Raw genomic sequence first — 15,515 nt, 5'->3', positions numbered from 1 at the left:
TGTGTCACAAAAGTGCAATTGAAACTGCCCTCAGTTTCAAAAAGAGTTCGTGTTGTGGAACTGTGCTTTAAGAGTACTCTACTCTCCTAAGGCTCATGAGTTCTCATGAATTCTTTTGAATCCTGGTCAATGTGTGTTAAGTTAACTGATATAGATGGCTAAGCTGTGGCATGAGTGCCACAGGTGCCACTGGCAGTTGAGTTTTGTAGCATACCTGGGCACAGCATAGGTTCAGTGCAGTGTGCCTTCCCGTCTGCTTCTCCTGTGCTACTGACTGCTCCCCATCTCAGTAGGCTGGAGCAAAATTGCACCAAGGCATTAGCATGGTGATTGCTTATCTCTTGAAGTGTGCATCTGAGTGGCACTATCTCACACACTGCTTTTAACTTGTGGTGCACTTGCCATAGAGAAAGTCTGTTTAGTTTAAATTAGTCAATATTTTCATACTATCTGAACTGTGTGCAGAACATCTGCGCCTCTAGTTCTCTTCTCGGCTTTCCTCTCAACTTCCCCCTGGCTGCCGCTTTCCTCTCTCCCTCCCTGTCCGATGGCTGCCACTCGGCCTTTCTCCTGGCCAGCAGTTTCTTTCTCCACACCCGCCCATCCCCGTCAACTATCTGGCAGCTGCTTGCGAACTCTCACGAGAGCTGCCACACGTGGGATTAGCAATGGGTATGTTTAAGAGCAATATATATATAAATATGCAAGCACTGTTCCCTCTAAGGTGTGCGCACATGCGCACGCTCACAAGCTTTTGGATGTCCGCTCAGTTCATTTTAGATCCCATTCAGGTTGAATCAGGAAGCCCCCATTCTGAATGCAGATGCGTGCACACTGCCTTGATGCTGCCACCCAGAATAAAACTCATTTCACACAGAGATGAAAAAAATTAGAGGGACCACTGTATGCAGGGATAGTAGTATTCTTCTGTCAAGTTGCATGTTCCAGCACTGAAATAGGGCAAGAGTATGTAGTGGCTTCAGGAATCTTCAGCTGCATAAACATCTGTTTAATAGACAGATTCTTAAGTGATAAGTAGAAATTAACACGAGCCCTTAAACTACTGGGAGGAATACTGCTTGAGGAGGTGCCTTACCTGAGTAGTGGTGAGCATGCTTTGGATTCAGAATGTCCCAGGTTCAGTTGTTGGCATCTCAAGCTAAAAAGAATTCCTAGTAGCAGGGCTAGAAAGATCTCTGCTTTGGAGAACTGCTATCTATCAGGGTAAATGATGCAAACAATGGTACAAGTCAAATTCATATGTATTTTTTAAAAAGAGTTACTTAGAATTTTGTAGTAGCGCTGCACAACTGATGACCAGTTATATTTTAAAAGGAAAACCGCTAGCAGTTATTTGCCAATAGTGTTGGGTGAGCCTTCCCTCACCCCATTCAGAATGGGTTCAGCCAAAATGAATACCTTTTCAAATAAACTGGAAAATTATTACGTCAGAGATCATTCCAAAGTTTGGGCCCCATCATAGTCCCACTACTGTCATCAGTTCAGAGTCCATGTGTGTGATGGCTGAAGTGAGCATGCTCAGCAGCATTCCATACACCAGTGCCCCTGGCAAATGCCGTTTCCCAGGACTCCCAAATTCTTGTGCAACTGTACCGGCTTTCTTTGACATAACAGAGGCCCTAATGCCAGACTTCTCTATTTCTGACATTTAAGTGATTGAAGAAAAATGGGCAGTGGTGGAAAGACTGGCACCAAGCACATGATTAACTTACCTAAACTACAGAGAAGGCATGGATTCTATTTTTAATGGGTTTGGGAATTCTGAACTGGTGGAATTTGTTTGACCAATACCCTCCAAATTCTGAAATTCAGAACCATCCCTATGCCAGTCAATAAATGAATGCCATTATAATAGCTCTATGGTGGCAGCATTGACCCTTCATGTTTTGATCAGTTATATTCAAAGAATGTACAATATTTTATTTAGCTGTTACCCATTTTCAAACCCCAAATTTCTCTAGAGTAAAGTTATGACTAAAGACTGGGGAAGGATATTTTACTTGGTATCTCGGTTAATTAGATTACTTTCTTTGTAGGCAAACATCCAGTCAATCATGGCTTCTGAGAAACAAGTGAACATCCTCATGAAATTGCTAGATGAGGCTCTGAAAGAGGTGGATCAAATTGAACTGAAGCTAAGCAGTTATGAGGAAATGCTGCAGAGTGTAAAAGAACAAATGGACCAGATCTCAGAAAGCAACCATCTTATTCATCTTAGTAACACTAACAACCTCAAATTGCTGTCAGAGATAGAGTTTATTGTTGTAAGTATCTGAAGGTACTTATTTAATTGTCCATTCACTCTATCCCAGTATTTTGGTGTGAATAAAAAGTGAAAAAAGTGCATCATCATCATCATCATTATGATTGATTGATTGATTGATTATAGCCACTGCCTCACTCCAACTCATGAAAGAACTGCCCCTGTGTTTACTCAGAAATAATACCTATTTTATTAATTATTATTTTTTATTAGACCAGGCTAAAACCACATTTAAAATGTTCAGTGGATCTTACTTCCCGGGAAGTGTATATAGAGTTGCAGCCTGAGTGTAAATATTTGTTCTTGCAGAACCATATGGATTTGGCAAAAGGTCACATCAAGGCCCTCCAGGAAGGAGACCTCTCATCCTCCCGGGGCATTGAGGCCTGCACTAATGCAGCGGATGCTCTCTTACAATGTATGAATGTAGCTCTTCAGCCAGGTAAGGGTTTTTAGCCTACTTTCCAGAAGGCTTATGAGATCACCTGGCTCTGTGTGTGTGTGTGTGTGTGTGTGTGTGTGTGTGTGTGTGTGTGTGTGTCCATGTGTCCATCCTGGGGTCCCCCCCATCAACTTTGCAATGCCTGGACCAATATTAACCAAATTGGGTACAGTTGTGGGGACACCTCAACGGTGTAGTCTGTGATGATGTCATATACCCTGATTCAAGATGGCGGGCACATAAACTTGTGAGGTGCAAGTGGGCTAACTTGTGAACCACTTAACCAATTTGAACCAATTTTCCCACAGCTATAGGGACACATAGGGTTGCCCTAATGGCATGGTGTGTGATGACCTCATCCACTCCAGTTCAAGATGGCGGCCACGTGAACTTCTGAGGCGCATGTGGGCTAATTTGTGGACTGCCTAATCCATTTGAACCAAATTGGGTACAGTTGCAGTGAGTGACACACAGAGACACCTCAGTGGCATAGTTTGTGATGATGTCATCCACACCGATTCAAGATGGCGGACACGTAAACTTTTGAGGCGCAAGTGGGTTAACTTGTGGACTGTCTAACTGATTTGAACCAAATTTGCTACAGCTGAATGGACACATAGAGATGCCCCAATGGTGTAGTTTGTGATGATGTCACCCACCCCGATCCAAGATGGCAGAGGCATAAACTTTTGAGGCACAAGTGCACTAACTTGAGGACTGTCTAACCAATTTTAACCAAATTTGGAACAGCTGTAGAGAGTGACACACAGGGACACCTCAGTGGTGCAGTTTGTAATGATGGCATCCACCCCAATCCAAGATGGCAGACACATGAACATTCAAGGCAAAAGAGATCTAACTTGTGGACCTTTTATTTGCACCAAATTTAGTCCAGATGTAGACAGGGAAAGGAAAGTAGGCTGATTAGTTTTTACTAGAACAACTTGTTTGTTTTTGTTTTCTCTTGAAGCATTTGGGTTCTTTCTGTTCCCTTTTTTCTCTTTCAAAACCACTCTTTATTGAAGGGTATGTTTTCTTATTCATTGTTTTGATTATAGGGCATGAGAAGCTTCATGCTGTCAAGCAACAGCAGCAGCGATTTAGTGATCTGCGTGAGCAGTTTGCTCGGAGACTGGCCAGTCATTTGAACAATGTATTCGTTCAGCAGGTATTTTTACTTATTTCTCAAGTGTAAGGTTTATAGTAGACTGGATGCTATTTTTGGTTTTTCAGTGTTAGTAAGTGACGGTAGTTGAGAGCTTTTCTTAAGCCATCTGACTGGTTAGGCTTCATCCCTGTAAAAGATTCTCCAGTCACTGGGTAAGTTCTTCATATGGAAAATGAGTTAAATGCTTCCACCCAAATACTAGAGTTCCAATGCATAAACAAATACCCAGATGAACAGGTGCTACCTGCTTATGTTGAGCGTCAAGATTATTCACAGGGCTTTCTCCAGTATTCATTGCCAGAAAATGTGGAGATGGTGATTTACCAATGACGTTCAGGATAATGTCACTAGCACTTAGCCACAATAGGAAAAAATGAAACATGTTATAATGGTATTTGTGTCTCTTTGATTGCCACATAAGTGGATCTAAAACCTTCTGTGTGACCTTCCCAAGGGCATCTGGTTGGGAAACAGAGTGATGGACTAGATGGACTCTTGGTCAAATCCTACACAACAAATCTTATATTCGATATTGAAAATAATTGAATAGGCCTTGTTCATGTGACCCCTGTGTGCATTTCAGCCCTCCATCCCCAAAAGAGCTTTTAATAGTGTTGAATTGATGTATCACAATCTGTTGATGTATAAGACTTGCACTGGGTGGTAGCCATATGGGTCTTAGTTATTGTAATGCTGACATGCTGCTAAGTGTGTTCCACTTAAATGAATGGGATTTCAGCTGAGGTAAAAAGTTTCATCTAGATTAGCAGTCTTGAAGCAGGAGAGATGTGCCTCTGGTGCCAATGCCAGCAACACCATCTCATGTTTGTCCCTAGTCAACACTGTACATAACAGTGAATGTGGGGTGAGAATGGATCCTGCAGTTGGAACCTGGGTTATAGGAGAGTGAAACCAATCCCCTTCGTGCTAATGGAATCTTTTTTATTGGCTTTGCATATTCTTTCTTACTGAGATGCCATGCTAAAAACATGGGGAGATACAATCACAAAACCAACAGTGCTGTAAACAAATAGGCCAGGATTCCAGTAAAACATGAAACTAATGTGACTGACCAAATGGAGATCACGTTAAAGCTTTAATTTGATGTTGTGGTTTCTGCCTTGGGAGCACACTGTTGTGATTTAAATAAGCACTGTGAGCCAAGGTGACAGGCTAAAGAATGCTGAGTGCGGTAAATATAAGAACAACTCTGTTGGATCAGGCCCAAGGCCTATCTAGTCCAGCATCCTATTTCACACTGGCCTACCAGATGCCTCTGGGGAGCCCAAAGGCAAGAAGTGAGGGTATGCCATCTCTCTTGATGTTGCTCCCCTGCAACTGGTATTTAGAGGCATCTTACCTCTGAGGCTGGAGGTGGCCTACAGCCAACAGACTAATAGCCATTGATAGACCTGTCCTCTTGTCTAAGCTCCTTTTTAAAGCCCTCTAAGCTAGTGGCCATCACCACATCCTGTGGCAGAGAATTCCATAGACTAATTATGCACTGTGTGAAAAAGTATTTCCTTTGGTTGGTCCTAAATTTCCTGGCCTTCAGTTTCATGGGATGACCCCTGGTTCTAGAGTTGTGAGAGAGGGAGAAAAATTCCACTCTCTCTACACCAAGCCTGCTCAACCTAGGTCCTCCAGCTGTGTTTGGACTACAGTTCCCATAATTCCCAGCCACAGGGGCCAATAACCAGAGATTGTGGAAGTTGTAGGCTAATATCTGCAGGAGGGCCAAAGTTGAGCAACCCTGCTCTACACCATGCATAGTTTTATATGCCTCTATCCTGTAGTTGTCTCTTTTCCTAACTAAAAACCCCCAGATGCTGTAGCCTTGCCTCATAAGAAAGGCTCCAGATCATCTTGGTTGCCCTCTTCTGCACCTTTTGCGGTTCTACAATGTCCTCCTTAAGATACGGTGATCAGAGCTGCACACAGTACTCCAAATGTGGCCGCACCATAGATTTGTATAAGGGCATTATAAAATTAACATTTTTTATTTTCAATCTCCTTCCTAATGATCCTTAGCATGGAATTTGCCTTTTTCAGAGCTGCTGCACATTGAGTCAACACTTTCAACTCAGCAGAGTTGCAACTGCAAGAGAATTATTATTATTATTATTATTATTTATTAATTATTAATTACATTTATAAACCGCCTCATCCAGAGGCTCTGGGCGGTATACAACAACCTTTGAAAAGACATAAAACCCACAATTAAAACAATGCTGAAAACAGTATAAAAACAATTCAAAAATGATTAAAACTATTTAAAACCAATTAAAATACATTTAAAAACAACAACACTTTAACACATATCTGCTAACTGTTATCTTTAAGATTGTAGCACTGTAGTGTCATGGTCTAAAGTCCATAGATCCAGAAGTGTATTCATTCTCTCCCTCTCCCCCCACCCCTTTAAATATCCTTGGGTTATATTTAGGTAATATTTCCAGGTTACAGTTACAGTCATAGCCATCAGAATTAAAATGTTTTGCAACAGGTTGCAAGCTTCTTTGAGAGATAACTAGTTTATGGTTTCTGAATCATGTCTGGAGGTCTATTTCTCCAAAGTTTTGAGCAATTTAAGAAATATGTCAACCTTTTCAATCTGACAATTGAATTCACTTCATTAGTTCACTAATGAAGAATGGAGAGGAGAGCTGGGCTCCTGGTAGCAAGCGTGACTTGTCCCCTTAGCTAAGCAGGGTCTGCCCTGTTTGCATATGAATGGGAGACTAGATGTGTGAGCACTTTAAGATATTCCCCTTAGGGGATGGAGCCACTCTGGGAAGAGCATCTAGGTTCCAAGTTCCCTACCTGGCTTCTCTAAGATAGGGCTGAGAGAGATTCCTGCCTGCAACTTTGGAGAAGCCGCTGCCAGTCTGTGTAGACAATACTGAGCTAGATGGACCAATGGTCTGACTCAGTATATGGCGGCTTCCTATGTTCCTATGTACTGTGATTCACAAATCCTTTGTCCTCCTGACAATGAGCATAACAAGATTGTCACATATCTATAGAGTAAAACTAATTAATGCTTACGTTTTCTTGGACTAGAGTTCCTGCCCAGTCCCCAAGGAAAAGAAATATCTGAAATTTGTCTCTCAGAATTCAAAGCATATAAAACAATAATGACAAATACATCAACAGAACAAATTTAAGGAGCCCTTTTTACATAGGGAATGTCTTCTGCATGTGATCACCTACAATATCAACAGGACACCCATGTTCTCTCTTCCAAAAAACAAACATCATGTCCCTTTCGTGGCTGGCTTTTACCCCACATTTCTGAGTTATTATCCAGTTATTAAAGAAATCTTCCCTTTGGTTGCCAGTTCTCCACACCTTGCTATAACCATCAGCAAGCCAGTTGTTATTACCACTTGCCAGCCTCCTAATCTATATAGATTACTTCTGAGAGCTGAAATGAAACCACCTGTCAACCCTGAATCACATCACTGTGAATCCATTCTTCATATCACCTGCATTTACCTTAGGGCAACTATCACCTTCAAAAGCAGAATAACTGGAAAAACCTTTTTTAGTTAAACAGTCCAACAACATAATTCATGTTACACAATGCAATGTTCTGTATGTTGGAATAGCAACAGCAAGTCCTGTGTACACTGTTGAAAGAATCACATCAGCAATTGTAACAAAGATGCTCAAACAACTTGTTACAAAACATTCTAATTCTGATGGCCACAACCCTTTTGATTGGGGAAAAATGAGAGAAATTCTGAAAATAGGCTTGGTGACCTCAGGCCTCAAGGTAATGATTAGTGAAGAGGTGAATGAGATCATTCACACAATCAAAAACTGATCTACCCAGGTTTGGGAGGAAAAGCTACCCAGGTTCTCCTCCTATCTTGCTTCCACACAACCAAAAATTGGGAGCAGACACAACTCCCAAATCTGGGTAGAACACAGCTTTTGATTGTGTGAATGACCTCTGTGAGTGAGAATTCTCTTGTGCATGCCGCTCTGCTGGGAATTCCACTATCCTCAGCAAATTGAATTTTTAAAATTGCCTTGGCTCACACTGTTCTTTTTTTCCCTTCCTCCTTCTAAATTTTTTAATTAGATTTAACAATAACTTTAACATTCAATTACATTCATTTCCTAACTTCTACACATAGATAAATATTGACTTCCAGCTCACCTATCTGCACGGTTCACAAAAACTATACATACCGTATAAGCCATTGCTATAATAGTTCAAAATATACAAACTGCATTCGATACTGCTCAATTTTACCCAACCTGACCTGCTGCTATTACTATATTTCAAACCCTGTTGAAAAGTCCATATTGAGAAAATAGTTCTTTAAATAAAGCAAAAAAGGTTCCCAATCTTCTTTAAAGCATTCGAAATTATCATCTCTTATAAGTGTTGTAAGCTTTGCCATCTCTGCGTATTCCAAAATTTTTATCAGCCAGTTTTCTTTCGAGGGCATTTTAGTGTCTTTTCACTTTTGCGCATAAACTATCTTGGCCGCTGTGGTTGCATACATAAAAAGTGTTACATTTCTTCTAGGAAGCTCTCCTTCTGTTATTCCCAGCAAGAAGGACTCTGGCCTTTTGAAAAATGTCATTTTGAAAATTTTCTTCAGTTCATTATATATCATATCCCAAAAGGCCTTTGCTCTCCTGCACGATCACCACATATGAAGGAAAGTTTCTTCACATTCTCCACATTTCCAGCATTTATTTGAAACATTTTTATACATCAGCGCTCACACTGTTCAGTTTTTAAAATTGTAACAGAGGAAGATGGAAGCTGAAACATCTGGCTCAAGTTGTATCTCATGTTATATTATTGTTTGGAAGTGGTATATTCACAATTCAACCCCTGGAATAGGTTACGTGGGCATCACTACTCAACACAATGTTTTATATCTGTATTTTATCTCCAAATAGTTTACTGAGACCCTTCTCCAGCTCTATAACAGGTCCTACTATCTTTCAGTTCCTGTGAGTACAGAGAGTTTGTGTCAAGCTGCTTTAATTTTACTGAGCCAACAGATTTTACTTAGCCTAAAAAAAGAAAAAGCTTGCTGAACCTAACAATTTCCTGCAGTGTTGCCTCTGTTAAAGAGAAAACATGGCTTATGACTTGAGGAAATAAATTTTCCTGATTGTTACCTCAACTCTAAAGCTTTACAAAGCGTGACTGATCTGCTTTGTAAGAGAGACACAAACGCATTAAGAAGATATTGAATGTATATGGAATGTGAGTGAGTTTTCAGTTTTACGTAAGTGCAGTGTACATGCATGACTGGTACAAAAAACTCTTTCAAAGTGAGTGTGGGATGACTGGAAAAATAGACACCTCTAAAGTACTAGATCTAGAAATGTTAAGTTGTAGTTTCTAGAAATGACCACAGAACATGTTTTCATAGAGCAGAAAACTGTTGATTGTCTTGATAGCTCTGTGTGTGTGTGTGTGTGTGTGTGTGTGTGTGAGAGAGAGAGAGAGAGCGAGAGCGAGAGAGCGAGAGCGAGAGCGAGCGAGAATATACTGGAACTGAGAGCATTTCCCCTCCTTTTTCAAATTTGCCTAACTCAAGAGATGGTGCAAATGATTTCCAATCTCAACTGCAAACTTTGTCCAACAGTGAAATTGAGACATTGGAACAGTATTGGATTGGTGTGCATGATGTGCAGTGCCTTGATAGGCAATTGGATGAATGGGTGGCAGAATGGCTAAAAGTACTTGAGTAATGTCTACTAACCTGGCACTGTTTTACATCTTGTCTAGAGTTGCATTTAAAAAGCATACCTAGGATTTCTATGGAGAGCTCTTCTTTCTTTAGAGTTTAAAGTAAAAGAATTCTGAGGAATCTGACTACAAAAAACCAGTGGAAGACATAGTTTGCTTCAGCTTACCTAAGTCACTATGGAAGTAATTGCACATGATAATCTGAAACACATACAAATTCATCAGAATGCGAAGGTCAAAATTTTATCCCAAAATATAAAGTAAATGAGAGCAATCTTGAAATTTCAGCCAGAAAAAGCAACTCCTGATGAGAATGCATTTTGATTGCTAGAAATAATCCCTAACTCACAATCAGTACTTCAGCATTTATTTATTTTTCTTTGAACATTTGTTTTCTAAACTTTCATATTGTTACAGTTTCCTACCTTCAAAGTACTGAAAGGAGCAAGAACCAGCTGGAAGGCATACTTAATGTCAAATAACATATCTTATGTTTGGCAGTGTTTCTCAGGGTATCCGGATTTGCAGTGCTATCCGTATGTTCACTCAAGCAGCTTTCTTTTGTCACTTTCTTCTGTCAAGGGCCATGACCAAAGTTCGACTCTTGCTCAGCACTCTGTCGAGTTGACGCTACCAAACCACCATCCCTTTCACAGAGATTTGCTTCGATATGCCAAACTTATGGAGTGGTTAAAGAACACAGACTATGGAAAGTATGATGGGTTAACAAAGGTGAGGGGCTCAGGAAGTGCAGTAATTGGCTCAATTTAAAATACAATGTAGAATAGATTGATTTCTACAAGACATTGTTTGGCATTTAATTTACAAAGGAAATGAGGCAGTGAATAAAGATTCCCGGAAAAATACGACCACGTTCAACGGACGATGCAATTTCAATAGCAGTGAGAGCATATCACTGTATGCATGTCCCTATGGGTTTCAGCAGAGCCCTGTTGAAGGAGTTTATTGAGAAGAATGTCCAAAAGGTCCAAGGGCAGGTCCAGTCTGCTATTATTTATCAGTGCATAGTCTGCTGGCTTCTGAATTATTTACCAGTGCATGGACTACTAGCTCTTTAGTATTGTGGAAACTACATCTGTTCCTCCAACCACTGCTGTGCTGCCTTTGCTGTACAATTCCCCTCTTTTTTATTTTCAAGATTACATTCATGTAGCCTCTGTGGTGTTTCTCATCAGTTTCAAGAACTGAATTTGTGATCAACTTATTCTGAGGAAACGATCTGAACATTTTTGTACTGATCATTCTGCATGTTTTTCTTTAAGAACTATATGGATTATTTATCACGGCTGTATGAAAGGGAAATAAAGGATTTCTTTGAAGTTGCCAAAATTAAAATGACAGGTGCAACCAAGGAAGGAAAGAAATTTGGTAAGTTTCCAAGAAGTACTTCCTTGTTTCAGTTTTGTGTTGTGATGGTAGATAGTGTCCGAATGAGCTTGTGCTCATTGCCAAGACTGAAATCCTAGAAGTTCTGTACTTGAAAGTCAAAGTGATAATGGGACCACCAGCTGTGCTTGGTACTACCTGATCTTACAAAGACATAATCCTATGAGTCCTCTCTATGGTAACACCATCCAAGTGAGCTATATTTGGAGACTTCAATGAAGCATGACATTTGTAAATCTTTTAGAGCAAATATTTGGAATCTGTGGATTGTTCTAGTTGTGAAGTGGGAGTTGAACAATGGAGCACAATGCACGGCGGCCATGTGTGTGCTGACACCATGTGGAGGCTGCGGGGAACAGCGCCACAGCCGCAAACAGCCTTTTGAAGAGCAGGTGCTGCCGCTGAAAAAGTGGCAGGGCAGGGATGAGCAGGTAAGGAACTCCTTACCTGCTTTTTAAGGGAATCGCGCCACACCCTGCCGGTGGCTGCATGAACGGCTTGTGCACATCCCTACTGGGCAGCTCATATAAACTTATTTTATTTGTTCAGTTTTTATACTGCCTTTCATAAAACATCCCAAGGTGGTTTACAAAAGTTAAAATAAAGTAAAACTCCATTAAAATCGCATTAAAAACTTTAAAATCAGTTAAACAATAAAACTCTCTCTCTCTAGATAGATAGATAGATAAATAAATAAAGATACACACACACACACACACACACACACACACACGAATAAAAAAGACAAACTTGAAAAAAAATTAAAAGGCCAGAAAGAACATCAAAGTTAGTTTCCTAAATATTCTATATGTTTCTGCCCCAACAGTAATACCCCATGGCAGTGAGTTAGAGAAGAGCTGGCAAGTAGCATATGCTTTACTGAGAGAGCAAAAGTTCATGCTTTTAGTAGTTCTTTACCAGTGACAAAAGCAAAGCTCTCATTCACCTTTCATCTGGACCTACAGGGCATCCCATGTCTGGCAGAAGCAGAAATGTGTTTCAGGAAAAACCAGAAGTGCATAACTTGTTCAGAAATTTAATTTTTCATTGCATATAATTTGGGTTACCTTGAGGCCAGAGCACATGCATATCTCTCTCTCTCTCTCTCTCTCTCTCTCTCTCTCTCTCTCTCTCTCTCTCTCTCTCTCTCTCTCTCTTTTAATGACTGCTTGGGGATGTGTATCATACTCCTCTCCCACAGATGGATCAGTCCAGATGGATCAGAACAGTCCAGATGGATCAGGCCCAAGGCCTATCTAGTCTAGCATCCTGTTTCACACAGTGGCCCATCAGATGCCTCTGGGAAGCTCACAGGCAAGATACTTTCTCTCTTGCTGCTGCTCCCCTGCAACTGGTATTCAGAGGCATTGTGCCTCTGAGGCTGGAGTTGGCCCATAGACACTAGACTAGTAGCCACTGATAGACCTGTATAAGGATCCATTAAAAATCTTTAAATTTATAAGAATTTATCAACTTATTTTGAAGTCTTTTACTATAGTAGTCCTATGGATTAAACTTTCAGTTTGTGAGCAATAAGCAGGCAACAGACAATTTGCACAACTGGCTTAGTATAAATTAGGTCTTATATATCCACTACATAGACTTTTCAAGCAAGCAATATAATGGCAGTTTTCACTTAAACTTCTCTAATGTAAATTACCTTTCTAAATTAACTGGTTGTAATAGCATGAATTACGTATGATGCTACCTTTTCAATAGGGGTCTGTGTTCAAGTTTCTGACTAAGCGGAAATGTTATTCACAGTTGCCACCTATTTTTAGGATGTCAGTGGACTGAAAAAATCTGAATGCTCCCACTGCAACAGCATAGTGGTTAGAGTGCTGGACTAGGACCAGGGAGACCTGAGTTCAAATCCCCATTCAGCCATGAAACTAGCTGGGTGACTCTGGGCCAGTCACTTCTCCCTCAGCCTAACCTACTTCACAGGGTTGTTGTGAAAGAGAAATTCAAGTATGTAGTACACCGCTCTGGGCTCCTTGGAGGAAGAGCGGGATATAAATGTAAAAATAATAATACATAGTGCAGATTGTCAAGTTATTGCTCCGGCTTTCACTGTAGGGTAGTGTCCTAGAATTGCTGCTGGGAAATATCCTTTTAGAAACTCTTGTGGAAAGATTTTCAGAGAATACATCATGTCAGAACTGATCCGTAGCATACTTTTAATAGTATAGTAGGAATCTGATCAAGAAAGTTAGATTGTGTTATTCTTTCAGAAAAAAGGCTCTTCCATGGAAAAAGAACAAATCTGGAACTGGACATGACTTTCAATGTTTACCTCTGTAGACACTGGCTGACATCCTGACTAAATTACTCAATGGTACTAGTCAGGAGGACTAAATCAAGTAGTACCTCGGCCTTTTGGCTAAGATCATGTGTTGTCTTGTCAATAGTACTAAATTTCAGTAGAACTTCCTCTAGTAACTTTAGCCAGGATATCAGCCTGATTTGATACACATATACCCTTTCTCCTCTTTTGTTAGTATTAGATAGGATGCAATTTCCAGGCCACTTTCAGTGTTAGGTAGCATGCTGTCTTGTGATTTTGTTTTTGCAGCGTGAGAATTTGTCCCTCCAACAGTGATTGACTTCTACCAGGTTTGTATTCGGTTACTGTAAAATGCATACAAATAAACATCTTTGCTGCAAACATAGGGGGTGGGGGGAATGCTACTGACAGCTCTTTCAAACATATAGTTTACGTGCAGATATGCTGTTTATCAGTGATCACATGGAAGTGTGGTGGGGTTGAATTCCCCTGAAGTGTAAACTATTCCTCACTCTAGATTACATCGAACAATTAGAAAGCATTTCATGTAATCCTATATGTCAGATAAAAAGATGGCTATAGCACTGAGGTTCATCTAAGTTGCCTGTAATTAGATGATACTTCACACTTAACAGATTTACTGAGGGTTCAAATTTTAGGTTTGGTTTTACATAGAAATGTAAATTGACCTGTTTCCGAAGAGTACTATACAGCATAAATGTTTGCAAAGCCTTCTTACATTAGTGGACATAAGAATGTAATGGCCTCTTCCTGCCAAGAACAATTTCTTATTTATAAATGTTTAACTAGTAATTTCAGTTTTCCTGCTTACTGTACTTATAGCAGTGCAGTTCTATACATACAAGTTGGGTTTTCCCATTGCTGGCCCACAGCCCAACTGTGCAAGCATTAAAGTTGTTGTTTAAAGTAGCACTTGGCCCTTCCATACAAGGTGGCTCAGGGTGCAGTACAATCCAAGAGGTGCACCCAGATCCCCTGTCATGTTACAGAGGCTTCTGAGGCAGAACTCCTGGATCATGGGCAGTCACTGGTAATGAAATGGTGGGCTATCCAGAGATGTGTCTCCAAGATCCCTTGAGATGTCATAGGGATCCTGGAGCACATGTTTCTCTCCACTTTGCTTGTTGCAACCAAATGTCTTGAGTCAGACTTGCCCACTGGCAAGAGAGCATCCTGCGTACTTCTGGAACTCCATTCATCAAAGCTGGCAAAATGGAGTCCTCTGTACAAAGTTCACAACTGTTAGTTTGCTGTTTCTTTCCTCTGGACAACCATAAATAAACCTGAAATGGGCTTAATATATGTTTCTGCATAGTTAAAAACTGAGATTGGTACCTTCCCATCTATGTATGTTTGCAACTGTAGTTACTTGCTTCTCATAGTTCTCTGCATGTTTTTTTCCAGCTAGTGCTTAACTTGCATCTCGTGCATGGTTTGTGCAAAATGCATTTTTAACTTGTCTTTGTCTTTGATGCTTGCAACCTAATCCATCCCAGCTACACTGCCTCGAAAAGAAAGTGCTGTCAAACAGGAAACTGAGAGTGAGTATGACTAGTGCTTTGAGTGGTTATTGCCAGTGCATTCTTGTCTCTGTAACTATCATGGCAAAACCTATTAACACCAAAATTGTTGGACACAATGCATCGGCACAGATTTTTGTGTGCTATAAGAAAACGAATTTGTATCTGGGAGAGGAGCAAAAAGTTGAACCCTGTCAGTTCAGTCTGTGAGATCATGAACTACAGATTAATTACAAAGGAAATATGTTTGAAATTTGCTATTAAACATAATTAGAGCATGTCTGTACAGAATATTTTTGGAGGCCAGATATGCATGTAGTTTCTAGGTTCACATGGGACCTGTGGGGCAGTTTGAGGTGGTTTCCTGCTGACCTGCATTGCAAACCATGAAGAAAGCAAACCCACTAAGGGGACTGCAGACTCATTACCAGACAAGTAATATTAGCATGGGATTTGCCTGCATCATGTAATTCCTGCCCTTCGGGGAAGCACTCTCTCACCTCCTTATGCAGATGCAGGCAGAGTATCTTCTCACTAGTAAAGTTTCCCCTAAGGACTTGTCTGCATTTCAGTTCAAATGGCAACTGTGTCATGTTAGTTTACAGGGCTTGCAAAGCCATTTGTATAGGCTGCCAGAAGTCAGTTGTTTACACAAGAT

The 15,515-nt window shown here is 40.5% G+C and overlaps 1 protein-coding gene across 11 annotated transcripts in view; it reads left to right on the top strand.

The window, feature by feature from the left end:
* EXOC1 (exocyst complex component 1) overlaps positions 1-15,515 on the top strand; it is a 38,777-nt gene that overhangs the window by 10,741 nt on the left and 12,521 nt on the right. For 4 of the 11 annotated variants that reach the window (XM_053254542.1, XM_053254545.1, XM_053254540.1 and 1 more), the window contains 7 exons: positions 2,058-2,285; positions 2,594-2,726; positions 3,785-3,894; positions 8,821-8,874; positions 10,205-10,354; positions 10,906-11,011; positions 14,834-14,878. In XM_053254542.1, the coding sequence (XP_053110517.1) occupies positions 2,058-2,285; positions 2,594-2,726; positions 3,785-3,894; positions 8,821-8,874; positions 10,205-10,354; positions 10,906-11,011; positions 14,834-14,878 (826 nt within the window). The remainder of the gene's footprint in view (positions 1-2,057; positions 2,286-2,593; positions 2,727-3,784; positions 3,895-8,820; positions 8,875-10,204; positions 10,355-10,905; positions 11,012-14,833; positions 14,879-15,515) is intronic. The other 7 variants (XM_053254549.1, XM_053254544.1, XM_053254548.1 and 4 more) reach the window with 3 other exon arrangements.

The sequence above is a fragment of the Hemicordylus capensis genome, chromosome 5 (assembly GCF_027244095.1).
Source record: "Hemicordylus capensis ecotype Gifberg chromosome 5, rHemCap1.1.pri, whole genome shotgun sequence".
NCBI classification, from domain to species: domain Eukaryota; kingdom Metazoa; phylum Chordata; class Lepidosauria; order Squamata; family Cordylidae; genus Hemicordylus; species Hemicordylus capensis.
The sequence above is the reverse complement of the archived record's forward strand: the minus strand, read 5'-3'. Positions and strand labels throughout refer to the sequence as shown.